This window comes from Solenopsis invicta, chromosome 13 (genome assembly GCF_016802725.1).
Source record: "Solenopsis invicta isolate M01_SB chromosome 13, UNIL_Sinv_3.0, whole genome shotgun sequence".
Classification (NCBI taxonomy): Eukaryota; Metazoa; Arthropoda; class Insecta; order Hymenoptera; family Formicidae; genus Solenopsis; species Solenopsis invicta.
Window position 1 is genome coordinate 14823571 of NC_052676.1, and position 21700 is coordinate 14845270.

The 21700-nt window shown below is 34.3% G+C and overlaps 1 protein-coding gene across 4 annotated transcripts in view; it reads right to left on the reverse strand.

Annotated features, from left to right (window-relative positions):
- Positions 1-21700, reverse strand: part of LOC105206378 (tubulin polyglutamylase TTLL5) — a 144710-nt gene that overhangs the window by 40148 nt on the left and 82862 nt on the right. For 3 of the 4 annotated variants that reach the window (XM_039456866.1, XM_039456865.1, XM_039456867.1), the window contains 7 exons: positions 19014-19213; positions 13671-13894; positions 4902-5097; positions 4560-4725; positions 3371-3511; positions 1997-2147; positions 1472-1638 (listed from right to left, as the gene is read on the reverse strand). In XM_039456866.1, coding sequence (XP_039312800.1) covers positions 1472-1638; positions 1997-2147; positions 3371-3511; positions 4560-4725; positions 4902-5097; positions 13671-13894; positions 19014-19213 — 1245 coding nt within the window. Of the gene's footprint in view, positions 1-1463; positions 1639-1996; positions 2148-3370; positions 3512-4559; positions 4726-4901; positions 5098-13670; positions 13895-19013; positions 19214-21700 lie in introns of all 4 variants that reach the window. The other variant, XM_039456868.1, reaches the window with a different exon arrangement.

Below are 21700 nucleotides of genomic sequence, written 5' to 3' on the forward strand. Positions count from 1 at the left end.
CGATGCGACCCATATAGTGTGAAAATGAAACTTTTTTTGTGAGTATTTTACATAAAAAGCTGGACAAAATACGTTCGAACAGGTCGGTTTGCGGATGTTAGTCGCATATACTCTGTCTAAAGTTGGAATACTATAAAATGCTGTAGAAAAGGGAGTTTTTCCGAAATATATCATGAAACACATCAATTTTCAATTTTAGACACAATTTAATAAAAAATACCTCATATTTGCCTTGTTAAATAAGTACATTTTTTAATAGAAATAACAATGATATAATTTTTTTTTTGAAAATATGAATCTTTAGCTTTAAAACGCCGTATTGTAAAACTCTTCACAATTTTTTGTTGCAAAGAAATAATTTTTTTTTCAAGTGGATTTTTAGATGACCAAAAATACCTCATATTCTCCATGTTACATAATTATACTTTTGGAAAGGAATGATTTAGCCAAATTTTATTTTGAAAATGTGAATCTTGAGTTTTAAAACGCTTTATTTGAAAGTCCTTAAAAGTTTTTTGTTGCGAAGATATGATTTTTTGAAGGAAAAGTGGATTTTTTATCAATTTCTCATTTTTGCTTAATGGTTTTTCTTTTATAACTTCACAATAAATTATTTTTCGGCAATATCGATTGTGCAGTCACACTCCTGAGATTTTGAACTTTGGTTTTAAAAAAAAATCGTAAAAAAATATTGATTATAATCAAAGTTATAGCTTCTCAAAGTTGAAAAAGTCTCCCAGACCCAAAAATGTGTTTCCGTATTTTACAGGATCGGTGTGTTTAAGGGTTAATTAAATGCATATTTAAAAAAATTTTTTTCTTAAAGTCGGGTGCCAGGTTCACATAAGTAGTTGAATCTTCTTATTTTTACTTCATGGTGCGAGACACTATCGCATCTGACACTACATGAATGTATGTTGTATTGGATAGCTCTGATGATGAGCCATCGAATGAAGAAAATAATATCATTAGAACTATTTTCGGTAGAGATTTGCGGATCTAAATTTTCTATTTTTTCTTAAATGCTATCATTACTATCTATGAAATTTTATATGATTGATAATTACACATAAATGACCCAAAATGGGCAAAGATCTTTAATTGACTGATTTTTCAGTTAATCGAAATTAGAGACGAAATCCTCAAGTTGCTCCTTAGAAACTAACCTTTTAATATTAATTTAAATTTTTCAATTTTTAAATTCAACAATTCTCATTTGAAACCGAGTTTCATAATAATCAAATTATCTTTTTTTTTAATTTGATCCGTCACAATGAATTTACCAGTTTGAATTTTAAAGATCAAAACCAACTTCAAAAAAACCTTTAGAAAATAAACATAAATTACTTTGTTAAAAAACTCCATCAATAGGATTAATAAAATACTAAAAATGAGTTCTTTTTTTATATAATTCCAAAATAGATCAAAAAACGGGACTGTGCTTTAAAAACTATTCAACATACGTGTATACCTTGCTGCAGCTAAAAACTTTTGGAAGAGTTTATTAGGAATAGTACGAGGCCGATCTACAGTATCTTCGTAAAGATCCGTTTCTCTATTGTACAGATGCAAAAAATCGGAAAGTTGTTTGGCGATAATGGCAGCTCGGTCTTTATCGCTTAACTTACTGCATGGTAACTGTAAATAAAATTATTAATTCAAATAAATAATTCAATTAGTGTTTGTCTTGCTTCTAAAATAAAATTAATACACTTTCTCGGAGGTAGTGTAACACTTCGATAGTAATAGTATCAATTGATCTTGTAATCAATTTAACAAATCAATTAAATTTATAATTTAGATTTAAGGCCGTTAAAGTTTAAATAATTTATATTTAAGGCCATTAAAGTCTAAACAATTAAAAAATAAATAAATTTGTTTAGTATCTAACAAAATATTTAAAAAATGTTAAGATTTAAAAATTTTAAACAAAATTTTAAAAAAATTGAACTATAATTATATCACTTATAATATAAGCTGTATCACGTATATGTACCGTAAATAAAAATGGTGTTCTTAAACTGCAGGATGAATGTTGAAGAAATTTCATAACAAGATCACAACATCTCGGATCTGCATTAGGCTGTGATATTTTTCGTAATATGTATGTTAGATATAAACCGAAAGCTTTCCTCGCTTCACTAGAACTGAAATATCGTTTATATAATTTAACATTTTGTAAACAAAAGCTTAAGACAAAAAAATTTTTAAACAGATGAATTAATTTACAAAATTAATATAAAGTAAGTGTACTCTATATGGCCTAGTATCTAATATGGTCTATTTGTTGTTTTTAAATAGTTACAAGATGAATTAAACATATAATGCTAGTATGTCGTACAGACTGTCAACATGACATTGCAACAGTTGACTGCTCAGTGTGTGTATTTTGTTGCTGATTGTGAGGTCAAAAGTTGAATTTTCTCAATTATATTTCTCATGATTTAATATTTCGTGAGAAAGTTACTATTTTCTGTAATTATTAAGTGATAGTTATTAAACTCTGTAGTTCATATTAGTGTAGTTCTACATATATTTATACTTTACAACGCTGTATTTAATTTATATTTTCATCTTAAAATTCTGCTTATAAAAAAAAAGAAAACTATAAGGTAGAACTAATATGGCTAGATCAATAATAAATACACTCACATTGATTGTTTTTTCGGTACTTCTATTACATCAGATCATAAATTTTAATCTACCTACTAAACTTCGAACTAAGTCATGATTTTAGATAAAAAAAAGTTAGGATAAGTCAATTATTTACTTAATGGATTAACAAAAATAGTTCTTGTATATGTTAATATGTCAATAAACATGACAATATGTTAATAAACTTATAAAATTGTAAATATAATATTGAATTACTTTATTATCCATTTTTCTAACACTTTTGTGAATAATTATACGCTTTAAATCAAATTTGTTTAATAAGAAGTTCATGTGCTATCATATTATATCATACTGTAGTTACTGAGAACTAAAGTAACAAAGGTGTGTCATCGGTGAAACGCATACTTCCTTCGTTTTTTGCCAACCGAAGGTTGGCAGCAGTCGGTCGTAAAAAGAGGGAAACATAATTAGGCTTGAGCACATATATGTACTCAATACGACATAAATGACACTTTTTCTAAAAATCTTTACTACATCCATGTAAATATTTGAAATTGTCGCATTTAAATTAATATTTAGAAATGTTTCCTACTTTGAATCTGGACATCAGTTTTTAATTTTAAACTTATTGTCAGCAAAAAATTCACAAAAAAAATCGCAAAGAGGCCTTGGATAGGCCATATAGGATACAGATAGGCCATATATGATTTTAAAAAATAATTGATATTTCTTATATGAATTTTTAATAACAAACCTAAGTTTATTGCCTTCTTGCATTGATTGTATTATTTGACTTTTATATTTATGCATATCTACATCTAAATTTTCTTTATTACTACCTCTGTCCAAACTTTGCTTGTGACCTTTTACCAATGCTCTTTCATATCTTTCATATCTATAATAAAATAATAAAATATTAATTTCAAGCAAGAGACTACAATTATATTAACAAAGTTATAGTAATGTATATTACGATCTACTTTTATAGTACCCTCTGGTAAACATTTTTTCTCAAAATTCTTTACTAACTTTTTAGTTCTATAAAAAATTTTTTTTTAATTTCTCAATTTTTCGCACAAATTGGAACACTTTTTAAAAATACTAACTCATTTTCAGAACATCACTCATTATTTTATTAAAATTTAAATTGAGAAATCTTACAAAGCTACGCCTTTTACATTAAATTTTTAATTATAACAAATAAAATTTTACTGCGTCCATCAATCGGTGCCACGTACGGTTGTTTCCAACAGAAGATAAACTTCTTTCAAAGCATATATAAAATGATATTAAAAAAATCTTTTATAGAAATTTTTATACATATGAATTTTAATATATTCCTAAGATTTTTTATTCTATAATTTTTAAAGAAATTTTACAAATATTAAAAAATATAGAAAGATATAAAAAAGTCTATATCTTATTTAAAATTCTTACAAGTTAATTTTAGATCTGCTAATCTGATGTTTAATAAGTTAATTTTAATATATTCTAAAATTTTTCATTTTCTAAATTCTAAAGAAATTTTATAAAATTTGTAAAAATTTAATGTTTTTTCAGAGAAATCTTCATATAAATTTAAATTTAAAATATTAAAAATTCTTAAAAGTATTGTGAGAAAAATGTTTGCCAAGGTCCATATTCAATCTTTGTTTTATTTATCATTATTTTTATCCACACTAATTCTTTTGGTATTTTTTTTAAGATTAACTATTAATCGTGACTTATATAATCTTGAAAAATTTGAAGAAATACAAAAATATAAGGTATTCCAATGATTTTAACATTATTCATAATTATGATCGTAATACATAATCAAGATTATCAGAGGTGAATACATTATACTAAAAAGTTATCAATTTAATTGTTTGTATAAGAGTAGTAATTTCATGATAAATACACGTAAAAATATGGCGAACTGTAATTATCATCAAACAAAATACCTAGACAATCTATCTAATGTCACTTCTGGAAAATTGAAGCCAGTAACGCGATTGGCTGCGGGAAATAATTGTTCGTGCAACATCAAATTGTAATTAGTATGATTACATTGTGATAATCTTCTTGGACCAAGCGGATCCGGTATCATTGGTGCACCTGTAACTGGATCTAAGACAGAGTGGATAAATCAATTGTTAGACATATTTTGTAACTGGTTTCGAAAAATGCCTTGATACTTCCCTGCCTATACTTTCTATACATCACAGAACATTCAGCAATGTCACAGTAAGATTGTACTCTGTGCTGTAAAAATTACATTTACTAATGAAAAAAATTATACTTGCCTAAATATTGCGAATAAAGTTCCCAAGATTTCGGACTTGGAAATATTCTGACAAATCCGCCTCTTCTTTCGAATTGCGCTTTTGCAGATGCTACTATTCGTTGTTGCTCTGAGCTTAGACCTACTTTGGTTTTATTATTTCTATTAGTATTACTTTTTCCTTGAGGCAATGTTTCCGCAGATTGTACTCTTCTATACTATAACAAAAAAGCAATCATCTGCTTGCAGTTTGTTCATTATTTTTTATATTTAATATTTTTAAACTTGTGAGTTCTTTTTTTTGTAAAGGTTTTTGTATGCTACAAAACAAAGAAAAAAAAATGTAAATTTTAATAAGGAAATTTCAATTACGTTATCTTAATGTACAGTATCTTCATTCGTTTTTAACAAAATATATTTATCTTCTATTTACTTCTATTGAATAAAATATTTTGAAAGTTTAAGTATATGTATACCAGGTGTATGCATAAGTTTTTTCCGGTTTTACTAAGAGATGGCGCCAGCAAAAAGTACGCAGCGTTAATTTGACACATACGTCATTTTGTTTGTCTGACATAGAACTACAAACACACACAAGTTGAGTCCGCCAAAAACTAGCGTCTTTGTTTTATTGTTCAGTGATCATGTAGAGTTTTGTGCCTGAAAAACAACATTTGCGGCACGCATTGCTTTTTCTATTTAATCAAAAGAAAAAGGTTGTTGAAAGTCATCGTTTGCTGGTAGAAATATATGGTGAACACGCTCCATCGATTAGAACAGGTGAGACATGGTTTCGACAATTTAAAAGTGGTGATTTCAATGTGAAAGACAGTGAGCGCTCTGGTAGACCACAAAAATGCGAAGACGAGCAATTGCAGGAATTATTGGATGATGACCCAACTCAAACTCAACGGCAATTAGCAGAAGCATTACATGTATCACAAGAAATAATTAGCAGACGTTTACGAGCAATGGGAAAGATCAATAAACTCGGTAAATGGGTCCCACAATTTGAATGAACGTCAAATGGAAAATCGCAAAGTCACTTGTGAAATGCTGCTTCAACGCCACGAAAGGAAATCATTTTTGTATCGAATTGTGACGGGTGACGAAAAATGGATTTATTTTGAAAACTCGAAGCGGAAAAAATCGTGGCTTTTATCTGGCGAAGCTGGTCCATCAACACCAAGGCCAAATCGCTTCGGCAAAAAGACCATGCTTTGTATCTGGTGGAATTGTGTATTATGAACTCTTGAAGCCCGGCGAAACCGTTAATACACAACGCTATCGCCAACAAATGATTAACGTAAACCACGCATTAATCGAAAGACGACCGGAATGGGCCAGAAGACATGGCAAAGTGATTTTGTTACACAATGCGCCGTCTCACACGCAAAACCAGTGAAAGACACCTTAAAATCTCTTGGATGGGACATCCTTCCGCACCCGCCGTACTCTCCAGACCTGGGGCCATCTGACTATCACCTCTTCGCATCAATGGGGCACGCGCTCGCAGAGCAGCACTTCAGCAATTTCGAGGAAGTTGGAAAATGGCTCGACAAATGGTTTGCCGCAAAAGACAAGCAGTTTTTCTGGCATGGTATTCATAAATTACCTCAAAAATGGGCGAAATGTGTAGAAGCCGAAGGTCAATATTTTGAATAAAAAAAAATTAATTTCCCTTGAAAATTACGTGTTTTTTTTTACCAAAAAACCGGAAAAAACTTATGCATACACCTGGTATATGTACATATATATATATATATATATATATATGTATATATATATATATGTATGTATATATATATATATATATATATATATATATATATATATATACAGGGTGATTCAGAACGACCCATGTGTCCTTGTAAAGACGTGTTCTTGAATAGATTCTGAGACGATTTTTCCTGTACGAAAATTTTGTCCGACGCTTACTTTTTGAATAATAAAAAGATAAAGTTAGCGAATCACGGGCCGTGTACACATGGTAGACAAAGGCGGCGCAACTCACCATCCGACGCGGGCGCTTACCCGTATCGGACGGTGAGTTGCGCCGCCTTTGTCTACTATGTGTACACGGCCCGTGATTCGCTAACTTTATCCTCTTATTATTTAAAAAGTAAGCGTCGGACAAAATTTTCGTACAGGAAAAATCATCTCAGAATCTATTCAAGAACACGTCTTTACAAGGACACATGGGTCGTTCTGAATCACCCTGTATATATATATATATATACACGCACGCACGCACGCACGCACGCACGCACGCACGCACGCACGCACGCACGCACGCACGCACGCACGCACGCACGCACGCACGCACGCACGCACGCACGCACGCACGCACGCACGCACGCACGCACGCACGCACGCACGCACGCGCACGCACGCACGCACGCACGCACGCACGCACGCACGCACGCACGCACGCACGCACGCACGCACGCACGCACGCACGCACGCACGCACGCACGCACGCACGCACGCACGCACGCACGCACGCACGCACGCACGCACGCACGCACGCACGCACGCACGCACGCACGCACGCACGCACGCACGCACGCACGCACGCACGCACGCACGCACGCACGCACGCACGCACGCACGCACGCACGCAGCACGCACGCACGCACGCACGCACGCACGCACGCAGCACGCACGCACGCACGCACGCACGCACGCACGCACGCACGCACGCACGCACGCACGCACGCACGCACGCACACGCACGCACGCACGCACGCACGCACGCACGCACGCACGCACGCACGCACGCACGCACGCACGCACGCACGCACGCACGCACGCACGCACGCACGCACGCACGCACGCACGCACGCACGCACGCACGCACGCACGCACGCACGCACGCACGCACGCACGCACGCACGCACGCACGCACGCACGCACGCACGCACGCACGCACGCACGCACGCACACACACACACACACACACACACACACATATACATACACACAGGGTGTTCATTAATAGTTTTCTCCACGTTTTACCACAGGAGCACGCATTTGTTATTTCTAATATAATAATATGTTAGAAATACATATCCGTCGGCAAATCAGGCTCCTATGGTAAAAAGTGGGTACAATCATTAATGAACACCCTGTGTGTGTGTGTGTGTGTGTGTGTGTGTGTGTGTGTGTGTGCGCGCGCGTGCGTGCGCGTGTGTGTGGGTGTGTGCAGGTGTGCGTGTGCGCGCGCGCGCGCGCGTGTGTGAATGTGTGTGTGCGTGCGCGCGCGCGTGTGTATATGTATGTATGTGTGTGTATATGTATATGTATATATGTAAGTATGTATAAAAGGGTGGTCCAAAAAATCGACTATTTTTTTCTTCATGTGCTTCACCGGAAATCGAAAATATATGTTGCAAAAGTAACCCCCCATTTTTTACAGATTTTAAAAAAATATTTTAGGAATCGCTGTAGACATGGACGACGACTTTTGTGGGATCTGTATGGATGTGTGGGATTTGTTTCATCAGTTTAAGTATGTTTCAAGTTAAACTATAAATATTTATAAAATATTTACAATTTCGTTGCTCATTATTGTGTATAATTTCTTATGATAAAGAGATTTTAATATAAAAATTAAATAAATTCTAAAAATTTCCCCCTCCCCCTCCCGATCAAGTTATCCAACTCCACACATGGCGAGCCGACAAGACGTCGCCCCTGGCTGTAGTCGTTTAACCTTTAAATACATAAGTGGGTCTGAGAGACCCCATATGTAGATTCGAACGCTTGTTGTGAAGACGGAATGAAATAGAAGGTTCGGGCCAGGACGTAAAAAAAGTTTGAAATCTCCTCTTTTGGTTGAGATGATTGATCAACTCTTTTGGTCAACTAGAATTCGAACACGGTAACAAAGTTTTGTTAGGGTCAGTGCGACCCATATAGTGTGTGGGTGAAACTTTTTTGTGAGTAATCTTATGTAAAAAAAACTAGACAAAACATGTTCAAACAGGTCCGTTCGCGTTTGTTACTTTGTCTAAAGTTAATTTTTTAACGGCGGGGAAATGTTAATTAAAATCGACCTTTTATTAGACGTAAAATTTATAAATAAATTCAATTAATATCTTATGTGGAGTCCCCAACCTGACTGCTGGTATATCGGCCGATATACCGACCAGCCCCGTCCGCAAGGTAAAGTCCAATGTAAAAAAAATTGGCGAAGGTTTGAGAGTATTTTCCTTTGTAATTTGATGCGCTAAATACGAAAAAAATCCTGGTGGCATCCTTGACCTTAAAAATCGCTATTTCAAGGTCAAATTTTTTTGCTATTATTTTGGCCTCAAGGTTGGTATACCCACGTTTTTAGATGCGCTGAGTACAAAAAAGTTATATGTGTCGCAAATGTCACCCTCAAGAATATTTCAAGGACACCAGTTATTATAGAACAAGCGTTTGCCAGTAAACATGCTTACTGCCCAAAGTGTCACTGTTAAAGCTGCTGAATAATCGTACGTCATTTTCAAGCCCTTTTACTCACTTTTACTCGTCCATTGTCCAAATAATGACTTTTTCAAAAAACCTCTAAATAGGTGGACAATGGCTTCCTAAAATAGTTTTTTCAAAAAACTTATATAAAAATTACATAAAAAATTATATAGTAGCTCCATATTCTATAAAAGAAATACTCTGACTTTCGCTCTTAGTGTGATCCAGGATCAACAACGTGGATGTGGCAAAAATGTGATCCCTTTGGGGTGCTTAATTTTCGTGAGTCCCCTTGCCTCTCACATTGAGATGTTTGATTTTTGTGAGTCCTCTTGCCTCCTCACGTTGGGGTGCTTGATTTTCGTGAGTCCCCTTGCCTCTCACCTCAGAATACTTGACTTCATAATAATGTCGCTTGTGTGTGATACTCTTCAAAACATGGTGCTGCGCATAGAGAAGTATCACAACTGGGGCATATATACATCGTTCGACGTGTAATCTTACGCAAAGAATACAAGTGACACCTTCGATTTGTACCATGCCTCGGGAAATGACAACCAACTAATGGAGTAGGAGAATTATCGTTGCGAGAGATGCTTTCAGTAGCATCAAGTTTTAATAATGATCTAACAACTTCTAACGGTTGTATATCTTTCATTTCTCAATTTATATAAAGCATGAGCATTAGATAGACATAGATCAATAAGGTAAAAAAATAGCTTGCAATACCACTTCATTGATTTCCTCACTGTTTCTATTATAGATAATTGTTTATCTACATTATCTACACCGCCCATTTTGATTGTATTCGTGGACACACGTTAGCTTCATAATGTCTTCATTTGTTCGATGATTCCTTTTTCCATTTGCACAGAATTCAAGTTTATGCACACTTGTAAGCATGTGAACACTACGTTTATCTTGCCATTTCATTGCCATCCACACATCATTATGAACGACTTGTACTTCATCTTGCACTTTGTTTTCTAGCTTTGGCATTCTCTTTCTATTTGCTTTTACCGTCCCACATGTTTCTGTATCACGATCATGAAAAAATTCTGCCAAAGTAGGAGATGTATACCAATTGTCTACATACACAACATGACCCTTATAAAAATAAGGTTGTAAGAAGTGAGCAACAATATCATCAGTAACACCCAAACCAAACTTTTGATAATCAATATCTGCACGCGTGTAAACAATCCCAAATGAATCCCAATATGAATCCAGTCTCGCAGTCTACTAACTCAAAAAACTTGATGTCAAAACGATTTCTCTTCAAGGGAATATATTACTTGAATATAGCAAGCCTACCTTTCTATAATAACAGTCTTTTATCTATGCACAGATTTTTGCCTGGAATAAGAGCTGCCGAGAATTTACTTTGTAGGCAATCTATTATTGGCTTCATTTTCACTAAAGGATAATCTACGATTTCTGAGTCATCTTCGTTATTGTGAAAATGTAAATAACGCAGAATTTAAATATATCTATCACGAGACATTTGACCAAAAATTGGAGTGTGCAACAAATGATCTGTAGATCATTGTTGCACACTCCAATTTTTGGTCCATTAATTTTTCAACTTGCCTTTCCAAATATGGTCGTATGATTAGAATCGAAAGACCGAGAAAATTTTCAAAGTCAATTGTTGTGAGAGGACACCAAGCTTTTATGGAAAAATTGTATTTTTTAAGCATTTTATGACTGCAGCGCTGTCTATCAATAAATGTTAAAGTTTCTGTATATCATATAAGTTCTCCATTACACAAGGAAACCGATACCACAAACGATTTTCGATTGCGACTGGTCAAAATAGGTTTTTTAAGCCTTTAAATGTTTATTTTCGTAAAAATTAGAATTTTGAAGGATTAAATAAATGACTTCCTGACACTATTTTTAATTACAAAAATTCAAACTCATTTATTTGACATTTGCCAATAATATCTCAATGATCAACTTAATAGGATATGCCTCAATCTGATATAAAAAAATTAAAATCGCATGTTACGTCAATTTTTGTATTTAAACGACTATAGCGACCTCTATAAAATATTTTTTTTTAAATCTGTGAAAAATGGAGGGTTACTTTTGCAACATATATTTTCAATTTTGGTGACGCACATGAAGAAAAAAAATAGTCGGTTTTTTTGGATCACCCTAATATATACAAATATAATGTGAATCGTAATGGTTGAGCCAGGTTTTTACCCTACGAGAAATTGCACGTTTAATTGATTTAGGTTTTGCACCAACATTATTTTGGCTTTAAGCGAGACTTAAATATGTATGTTTTTATTTATTTAAAACAAAAGATAAAGACAAATACATGTTTAAAGGCCTCTTTCACCAATCTAATCATTCGGTTAGTCCATTGGAAACCAATTGCATTTGTTATTTCACACAATAGGCAATGAGATTGCTTAATTCCAATGGATTAACCTCTCGGTTAGCTCTAACCAAGATTGGTGAAAGAAGCCCTAAATCTCGCTTAAAACCAAAATAACGTTAGTGCAATTGATAATTTCTCTCACAGAATAAAATTTTGGTTGGGTGTGTGTGTGTGTTTGTGCATGTGTGCGTGTGTGTGAGTGTGCGAGTGTGCGAATGTGTGGATGTGTGCGTGTGCCTGTGTGTGTGTGTGTGTGTGTGTGTGTGTGTGTGTAAAGAACGATGGCACTTTAGGGCCAAAATTTGCCCATAACGAGGAACCTGTGAATTTGGTATATTTTTATGTTTTTGGGTCTACTAAATTCGAATATAAAATTTAAAATTGTCCAAAGTGCAGAGAACTTTATGAAAATACGATATTTCTACACAAAAACCTAGTTTTGCGATACATCTTTTCTAATAGTAATTTTGAACTCAAAGACCTCTTTTTTTATGAATTTTTTTAAAAATGGGTTTTTTAAATCACCACATCATATATTCGCTAGCACTTACCTGTGTCGGACGGTGCGTTGCGCCGCCTTTGTCTACCACGTGTACACGGCCCGTGATTCGCTAACTTTATCTTCTTATTATTCAAAAAGTAAGCGTCGGACAAAATTTTTGTACACGAAAAATCGTTTCAGAATTTATTTAAGAACACGTCTTTACAGGGACACATGGGTCGTTTTGAATCACCCTGTATATATATGTACACACACGCACGCACGCACGCACGCACGCACGCACGCACGCACGCACGCACGCACGCACGCACGCACGCACGCACGCACGCACGCACGCACGCACGCACGCACGCACGCACGCACGCACGCACGCACGCACGCACGCACGCACGCACGCACGCACGCACGCACGCACGCACGCACGCACGCACGCACGCAGCACGCACGCACGCACGCACGCACGCACGCACGCACGCACGCACGCGCACGCACGCACGCCACGCACGCACGCACGCACGCACGCACGCACGCACGCACGCACGCACGCACGCACGCACGCACGCACGCACGCACGCACGCACGCACGCACGCACGCACGCACGCACGCACGCACGCACGCACGCACGCACGCACGCACGCACGCACGCACGCACGCACGCACGCACGCACGCACGCACGCACGCACGCACGCACGCACGCACGCACGCACGCACGCACGCACGCACGCACGCACGCACGCACGCACGCACGCACGCACGCACGCACGCACGCACGCACGCACGCACGCACGCACGCACGCACGCACGCACGCACGCACGCACACACACACATATATATATATATATATATATATATATGTATGTATATAAATATGTGTGTATGCATAATTATAAAGTATATAGTGATTTAGTAATATAGTGATTTAAAAGATCCATTTTTAAAGAAATTCATAAAAAAAGAGGTCTTTGAGTTCAAAATTACTATTAGAAAACATGTATCGCAAAACTAGGTTTTTGTGTAAAAATATCGTATTTTCATAAAGTTCCCTGCACTTTGGACAATTTTAAATTTTATATTCAAATTCAGCAGACCCAAAAACATAAAAATATACCAAATTCACAGGTTCCCCGTTATGGGCAAATTTCGGCCCTAAAGTGCCATCATTCTTTAATACATGAATACTTAACTTACAAAACCTTAAAGAAATTTAATCAAATTGAAAAATTAGGCAGACTAACAATTTTTTCTCGGTGTATTAAAAAACAAAAAGTCGTTCATTTTTTTAACATTTAACAAAAAAAATCTAAATAAATAAATATAATTATCCAAATAAATAAATGTAATGTTAATAAAAAATTTAATATTTAATAAATATATTGTGTATAAAAAAATACAATATAAATAATTTAAGGAAAATATAAAGCAAGATAGCTTACACTAATTATCTTTTTATTGGAATTTACGGCAGTACGGTTTAAATTTTGAGAGCGCAGGATTGGATCGGCAGCAGCTATGCCGACGAGAGTAAATAAGTCTGCTATTAAAGCTGACTTGAGTCTAACATCTAGTGGTGAATCGCATCCCAATGAGGGAGTTAAATTTACTTCCAATAGCCACGGCTTCAGTGTATCATCAATCAGTATATCGAAGCCAAACAGCTCTAGAATAAAAATGTATATGTGTGATGTACATATTATACTTATACTTGTCACAATACAAAATAATTAATTTTATATTTAAAAAACAATTTTCTTTTAATCTTGTACAACTTACGAATTATGTTTTGTCATATTATATTTATATATTATATTCAATGTTATGCTCAGATAACTTAAAATTATCTAGATAAAGATGAGATAAATCACATGTAAATGTACTTAGTTAATTTAGTTTTAAGTTTAATTGTAAGATAAAAGATAAAAAGTATAAGATAAAAAGTAAAATAATTCGTTTTTCTGTAAAATTTTAAAATAATCTCGTTGTTAAGCAAAATAATTTAAAAATGATTTCTATGTGCATATATCTGTTGTTCTAAAGAGGCGTTCGATTAGCATTAATGATGGCAATAATCCCATATAATATATAATATTACAGCAATGATTCCATAGCAATGTTACAATAAGATTTAATATAACAGATTTGCAAAATTAACAATAAAAGTAAAAAAAAAGCGGGCTTAGTATAAGTGCGGTAATTGGTGCGTGGAAATAAATCACAATTCAAAGAATTCTTTTTTTAAAGAAAACATTTATAATAAACGTTTTGGTTCATCTTTGAGCAATCTTCGACATGTATACAGATGAGTGCTACAAATCAGTTCGCTGCAGAACTCAAGGTTGAAGACTCCCTCTAAAGAGATGTCAAAAATATGAGTGCAGCTAAGTACAGATGTATCGGATATGGTTCAATATACAGGGTGTCAGAAAATAATCGTTTTTGCACTCGTTGGTTGATAGAGTAAGTCAAACTGAGAAGAAAAGTCTCTTACCATTTTGCAATTTTCGTAATAGTTAACGAGTTATAAATTAATAAAAATAGCGGATTTAGTCCCGCCCGCCGCCAAATCCAACCGTGCGATCGTGGTTGCCAAATGCGCCGAGAGTTGTTGTTTTCTAACAGCGATGGCTGTGTAATATTATTTAATGTTTAATAATATTCTATATGTAGGTGCACAATATTATTTAATGTTAAATAATGTTTTAATTAATATGCTATAATGTAAACATATTTAAATTAAGATTATGTTAAATAGTATTTTCGAAATATTAATATAAATATGTACATGTGTAATATTACAAAAATATTCTTATAGTTTTAGATTTAAAGTAATAAATGTTTCTTTATACAATTATTATAATAATAATAAATGGTACATTTAAACTCATTTTTTTTGTGGTACGAAATTTTACGTATTACGTATTTATGTACTATTTTATACGTAAATTTAATTTTATTTTAAGAAAGTACATATTTACATTAATATTTCGAAAATACTATTTAACATAATATTAATTTAAATTAGAATATTATTTAACATTAAATAATATTGTGCGCCTACATATAGGATAATATTAAACATTAAATAATATTACGCAGTCATTGCTGTTAGAAAACAACAACTCTCCATGCGCTTGGCAACCACGATCGCGCGGTTGGATTTGGCGGCGGGCGAGACTAAATCTACTATTTTTATTAATTTATAACTTGTTAACTATTACAAAAATTGCAAAGTGGTAAAGGACTTTTCTTCTCAGTTTGACTTACTCTATCAACCCACAAGAGCAAAAACGATTGTTTTCTGACACCCTGTATAGAAAAATTAATAGCTTGCAGCAGCAAAAAATTAAAACTACGAAAAAGTCTTAAAAGGATATTTACCTTAGGATTAACAATTATCTTAATTTAAATAATGGTCAGAATTATAAATTTCAGTAAGGCAATTAAGATCACACAGTTAAAATTATAGAAAGAAATCTAGAATATAGAAGATCAAGAACGTTCTGAAGGATCCTTTTCCAAATACTTTGATGAGCAATATCGTTTATATAATCTTATGTTATGGTTGTAATGCATCATACATGGGGCAGACTGGCAGATAATTAAAAACCAGGGTATTTAAATATCGAAATCACATATGAAATCAAAACAGTTCTATCTACTTTGTGATTACTGATCTCAGGATGCAGTATGGTCACGATTTTAATTGGAAAAATATTAAAATTTTAGATCATAAAAGATATTATTACAAGCATTTTATGATTGAAGTTTTATATATTCAATAATAATGTAACGGTCTAAATTTATAATCTGATACTAACTGTTTATATTATTCTTATCTTTCTGCCCTTAGTAAATTGTAACGAAATTTCTATCTTTATTTATATTATTGTTTATAGATTGGTTTGACTTGCAATCTATTAATATCTTGTTGTATCGTTGATTATCGTACTGACACAATTACTTCTCTACTTGTCTATTCTTTACTTACTTTTATTTAATTTCTTATAATTTTAACTGTTTAATTTTTATGAATAATTTTGACGATTACTTAAATTAAAACTGCTAATCTTAAAGTGAATCTGCTTTTATGAGTTTCTCATAGTTTTCATTTTTTGCTATAAACCGTTAATTTTTCTTTATAATGAAAAAAATCATGTCCAACATATCTGGTTAGTAGCTCTTATATTTTTGACATCTTACAAAGAGAGCCTTCTTACCTTGAGATCTGCAGCTAACTGATTTGTAGCATTCATCTGTATACATGCTAAAGATAGTTCGAATTTGAGCCAAAACGTGCATTATACATGTTTTATTAAAAAAATTTTATAATAAATGTATATCTTCTTAATATTGATATTGTTTCGATACTTAATAATGAATTATTTCTATAGTTAAGTTGATAATGATTAAATAAAGTCAAAACGTTCCTAATTTACATTAAACTGATTAAAATATATGACATCCTTAAATGAAATTTGATCCTTAAATAGTACGTCTATGACCTTTCTTGATGATTATATTATTGTTAGACAAACGAATATTTTTTATTTATTTTTTGAAAAAGATTCTTGAATTTTGATTTATTTCCGCGCTTGACTTGTACTAGTAGTTTTCTTTTCATTTTTATTACAATAAGATAGCATGAATATTGTTGAAATATTACAAAGTTATAGTAATATTAATATAGTAATATTGCAAAGAATTAATTATTTTAATATCTTTTTATTACAAATATATTGCAATTATGATATTATATAATTATTTACTTTCATCTCGAAACAATTTCAGATACTTAAAAGCCTTCCTTTACTGAGAACCTAATTGAGAAATTTTATAATGCTGTACCTTTATTCTATCCCATATGATTTCTTAAGTACGAAAAATATAACGCGGTCATCTGTAGATGCGTACTGCTCTGTTATATTGTAATATTTGTATAATGTTTTAAAATTACATGTCACACTAAATATAATACAAATATAATACAAATATTATAGAAATATTATATTGTGATATATTGCGTTGTAATATTTCTAATGTTACTGTAATATCTCAGGAAAAAATAGACAATATACAAAGTGACCAATTTTAATCGATCACCTCAAATATTTCTGTTCCTTTGCATTTTAAAAGAAAATATTTCAGACAAAAGTTGTGGTTTCGAGGGGGACATAAGAAGATACGATTGGTTTGACCTTGGCTGGCGTCGTCAAGCTCAGGTCAAGGTCACATCAATTTTTTTTAAATAAAACATTGTTTTTGATTCCAAAATCTAATAGCTGGTGTCAAGAGTTTTCCAAAACCCTACAAGAAAGTTTATTTTCCTTGAGTACTTTCCGAGTTGTGAGGCTTGAAAGCTACAGTGTATTATAACTTTCAAGCGTCATAACTCGGAAAGTACTTAACAAAAATAAAATTATTTATAGTGTTTTGAAAAGTTCTCGAAATCGACTATAAGAAAATGCAATAAAAAATATAGAATGTTAGAGAAGTACCGATAACTTTTAGTTAGGGAACTACCAATACTCTAACATTATATCTTCTTCAAAATGTTTTCCACGAATACTATCCTTTAATCCTCCGGAAAACATTTTGAAAACGACGAAGAGATGATTAACTCATTGAAAACCTGGCTCCGTAACCAGAGGACTGGTACCGACGGGGCAAACACGTTCTTAGTGAATCGCTGAAGAAAAGCAGTAGAAGTTGAAAGAGATTATGTAGAAGAATAAAGTGAGTAGATAAAACATCATTTTTTCATATGTGTAAATATCATTTTTGTAGAATAGTTTTCAAGAAAAAAAATGTGGGGCATTACTTTTCGGGCAACCCTTGTATTTACTGAGACATTTAAAAAAATAAAATAGTATTTTATCATCCCCTTCTCCTTTCTACTTCTTTAAAGAAAAGTTATAATTATTTAGACAATTTTGTATAACATTCTGGAACCTAATTTAATTTAAATCAATCATAAAACAATTTTAAATTGTATTCTCGAAAATTAATAAATAAACTCCCATAAAAACTGATAGTCAGAGAACAGTTATAAAAATACAACAACTAAAAAACTAACTTCTCTTATTAGATTAAATCTATCCACCAACGTTTCAACTCTTTTTGGAGTCATCCTCAGCATACAATATTACAGTCCATAAAATTACCTCGTTCTCATCAGTCAAATCATGGTTGAGTCATTAACAGGTGACCAAATCTGAAGTAGCATCATTCAAATTCAAATATGATATCAATGGAGACAAAAATTCTTCTCAAAGATTGAGGATAAGGTAATCTTATGAAAATCTGTAACATTGTATACTGAGGATGACTTCAAAAAAAGTTAAAACGTTCATGGATAGATTTATCTAATAAAAAAATTGTTTTTTTAACTAGTTGTTGCGCCTTTATAACTGCATTCTGACTCTTATTAGCCTTTGTGGGAATTTGTTCATTAATTTAAATCTAAGTAATACTAGATATACTCAACAGTTTATTACAAGAATATACAGAATAAAAAATATGTTTAGATTGTTTTACTTTAAAGTCTGTATTAGATTAGGTGCATATTAAAACTCTCTGCATACTTACGTAAATAATTTTAAAAAGATAATATTTCTTTTATCTAACAATAAGATAAAGAAGGTAATATTTTAATACATAAAAATAAAACTATTTCTTTATTTAGATAATTATCTAGATAATTTTATATGTATAGATAAAAAACCACAAAGAATGATATATTAAAACGTCAAAGATAAATGCTATTCAAGATAAATTATTACCAAAGCATGTCTCGGGATATTTCACAAATTGCTTTAGACCACTGACGATTCCAGATGCAGTGGCGATAATTGACTTTATAATAATATCTTCTATTCGTTGCATGAGTGACGCTGTATCTTGACCCATTGAGCGTAAGTGTCTAAGTAATGCCGATAATGTCCACTTGTGTCCTACATCTTCTGCATCGGGATCTTCACTCCTAATCATATTAGACACATTTATATGTATAAAGTTCTTCATGAGAATTTTTATAGTATACTGTAACTTTCAAGCCTCACAACTCGAAAAATACTTAATAAAAAATAACTTCATTATAGCATTTGAAAAAGCTCTCGAGATCAACTGCAAGAAAATTGTACACATGTACACTTCATACACATATACACATGATGTGCAAATTCAGATCAAACAACCTTCTCGTGGTGCACATCGCGTTACGAAAATGCTGACAATATTGTGATGAAATAATAAAAAAGTGATTACTTTAAAGTGTGCTATTTTGTTAAATAATCGGTATAGAGCAAAGTTTTTTTTTCAATTAAAAGAGCAAAGTTTGTACTTTGAAATGGTATCAATGATTACATTCGCCAACTTTTTTATTAGGCAGTAAAAAACTGTAAATTTCATACTTTTAAATATATTAAAAATACGTCTTTATTCAAAACTGATCACATTTTAGAGTAAAAATTATTATTCTAAATAAAAATTGAACTAAAGCATCTTGTAGAAGACTATTTGCCGTGCAAAAACTTTTGTTAAATTCATTTTTACGTTAATTATTTGTTGAGTAATTACAATTTAAAAATACACAAAAATTTATTGAGAAAAAGTAATCTTATAATTTTTTTGAGCAGCGCGCGCATATGTGCGTGCATGCGTGTGTGCTCATTACAATAAGTTAAACATTAAATATACCAATAAGTATAATATTGTAACAACCCGTTTTTCTTGGATAGATATCGCGCACGGACGTAGCTCGTCAGGAATTCCAGGGCACGATCCGGGTTAAGAGAGAATTAGACTCGTGTGTTTGAACGTGTAAAATATGTACAAGTTTTATTGAGTGACGGGACGAATACAATTGTCTTAAAGCTAGTATTTACAGAGGGTGCGTCACCGCCGATACGTCGTCGGCCGTATCGCGCGCAGGGTGACGGTGATCTTGATCGCGGCGATCGAGAATACCGTCGGGCAACGGTTTCGGCGCGGGGAACGTCGTCGGCGCGGTTGCCGCTTATTCACACGGCGGGTGCGTTGTTTTTGCGGTCGGCGTTCTTTTCGGCGCGCTGGCGGCCTCGTGTTTTTCGGCCTTGCGAGGTCGCGTGCTCGGCTTTTCGCGGTCGTCAGCACGGTAGCGGGGCGCGGGGCGGCGCTCGGCCGAGCGGCCCTTTAAATCCGCAGCTGTTATGTTGCGATCTCGCTCGCAGGCAGGATGCGACGGCTACGTCGAGTACGCTCGACGGAGGCAAAGACGCTTTACCCCGTTTTTCTGTAGCCGCCGCGGTAGGATCGGATCGGTGTCGAGGAAAGCCGGTCGGGCAAGTACGCTTGCCTGAGCCCAAGACGCTTGAGCCCAGCTTCGGCGAGGAGAGACGGGTACGAGAGTGGTAGCCGTCGAGAACGCTCGACAGAGGCCAAGACACTTGACCCCAGGACTACCTCGGGAGACTTCTTCGGAGACTAGTCGGCGGAGTAGCGGTCCGAACAGTCGGCGGAGAAGAAGCGCAGCATCTTGCTGCTCCGGCGCTTTTATACCCGCATCTCGAGACGTCGGGAACGTTCGGTGGCGGTTCGGTTCGTGTCGGAGCCAGCGTCCCCGCCGCTCGAGATCGGTTGCGTGGTGGGCGGACGGAGGCGCGTGAGCACGTCGCTAGCGCGTGCCGGTTTGGGGCCGGTGCGCGTGCGCGGCGCGGTAACCGCGACGCGCGGATGCCTCGCTGCTCGCATTGGCGCGTTTGAAGTCGTTTATCGGCGCGTAGCGCCTCGTTTGACGCTCGGCGGATGTTCGGCCGGCGTTTTGCGGACGATGACCGGTCCGTCGGGGAGGGGTCGCGCGGAAGCGGTTTGTTACAATATTAAGTAGATATAAATAACACAAGATATAAAAGTGTCATTTTTCGATCAAAGCGATTTTTGGTGCTCAATAATATTTTCGTATCAATTATTAAATACCTTTTTCAGTATAAATAAATTATTTATGAAAAATGTTGGCATAAAGCTCAGAATAAGAGAGTAAACTACGAGGGTGAAAAGTAATGCATACATGCTTGTAGAGCGCGAACAAAAACAAATAGCAAGATCGTGCAAAAAGTACATTAAAGTACAATTTTTAAGCTTCAAAATTATATATTTATTTTTCAACATAGTCACCGTTAAGGCTAACACATTTCTTTCAACGTGTAACAAGTTTTTTCTACAAGTATGTGTACATCACTTTTCAGCCTACCCTCGTATATAATTTATTATGAAAAAGTTTAAACGGACTGGGGCGATATCTTTTACGATAAATTATTTATAGTTTCTTAAGATGCTTGTAACACGTCATTATTAAATTTGACAATTAAATTAATTTGAGTCATTATTTTTAGTTTCAGTTTCTAATTGCGTTTTAAGGCCAGGTTTTATGTTTATTTTTATTTTTTTTGTAAAAAATTCGGTCATTTTTAGGATATTTTCGGATCTGTAG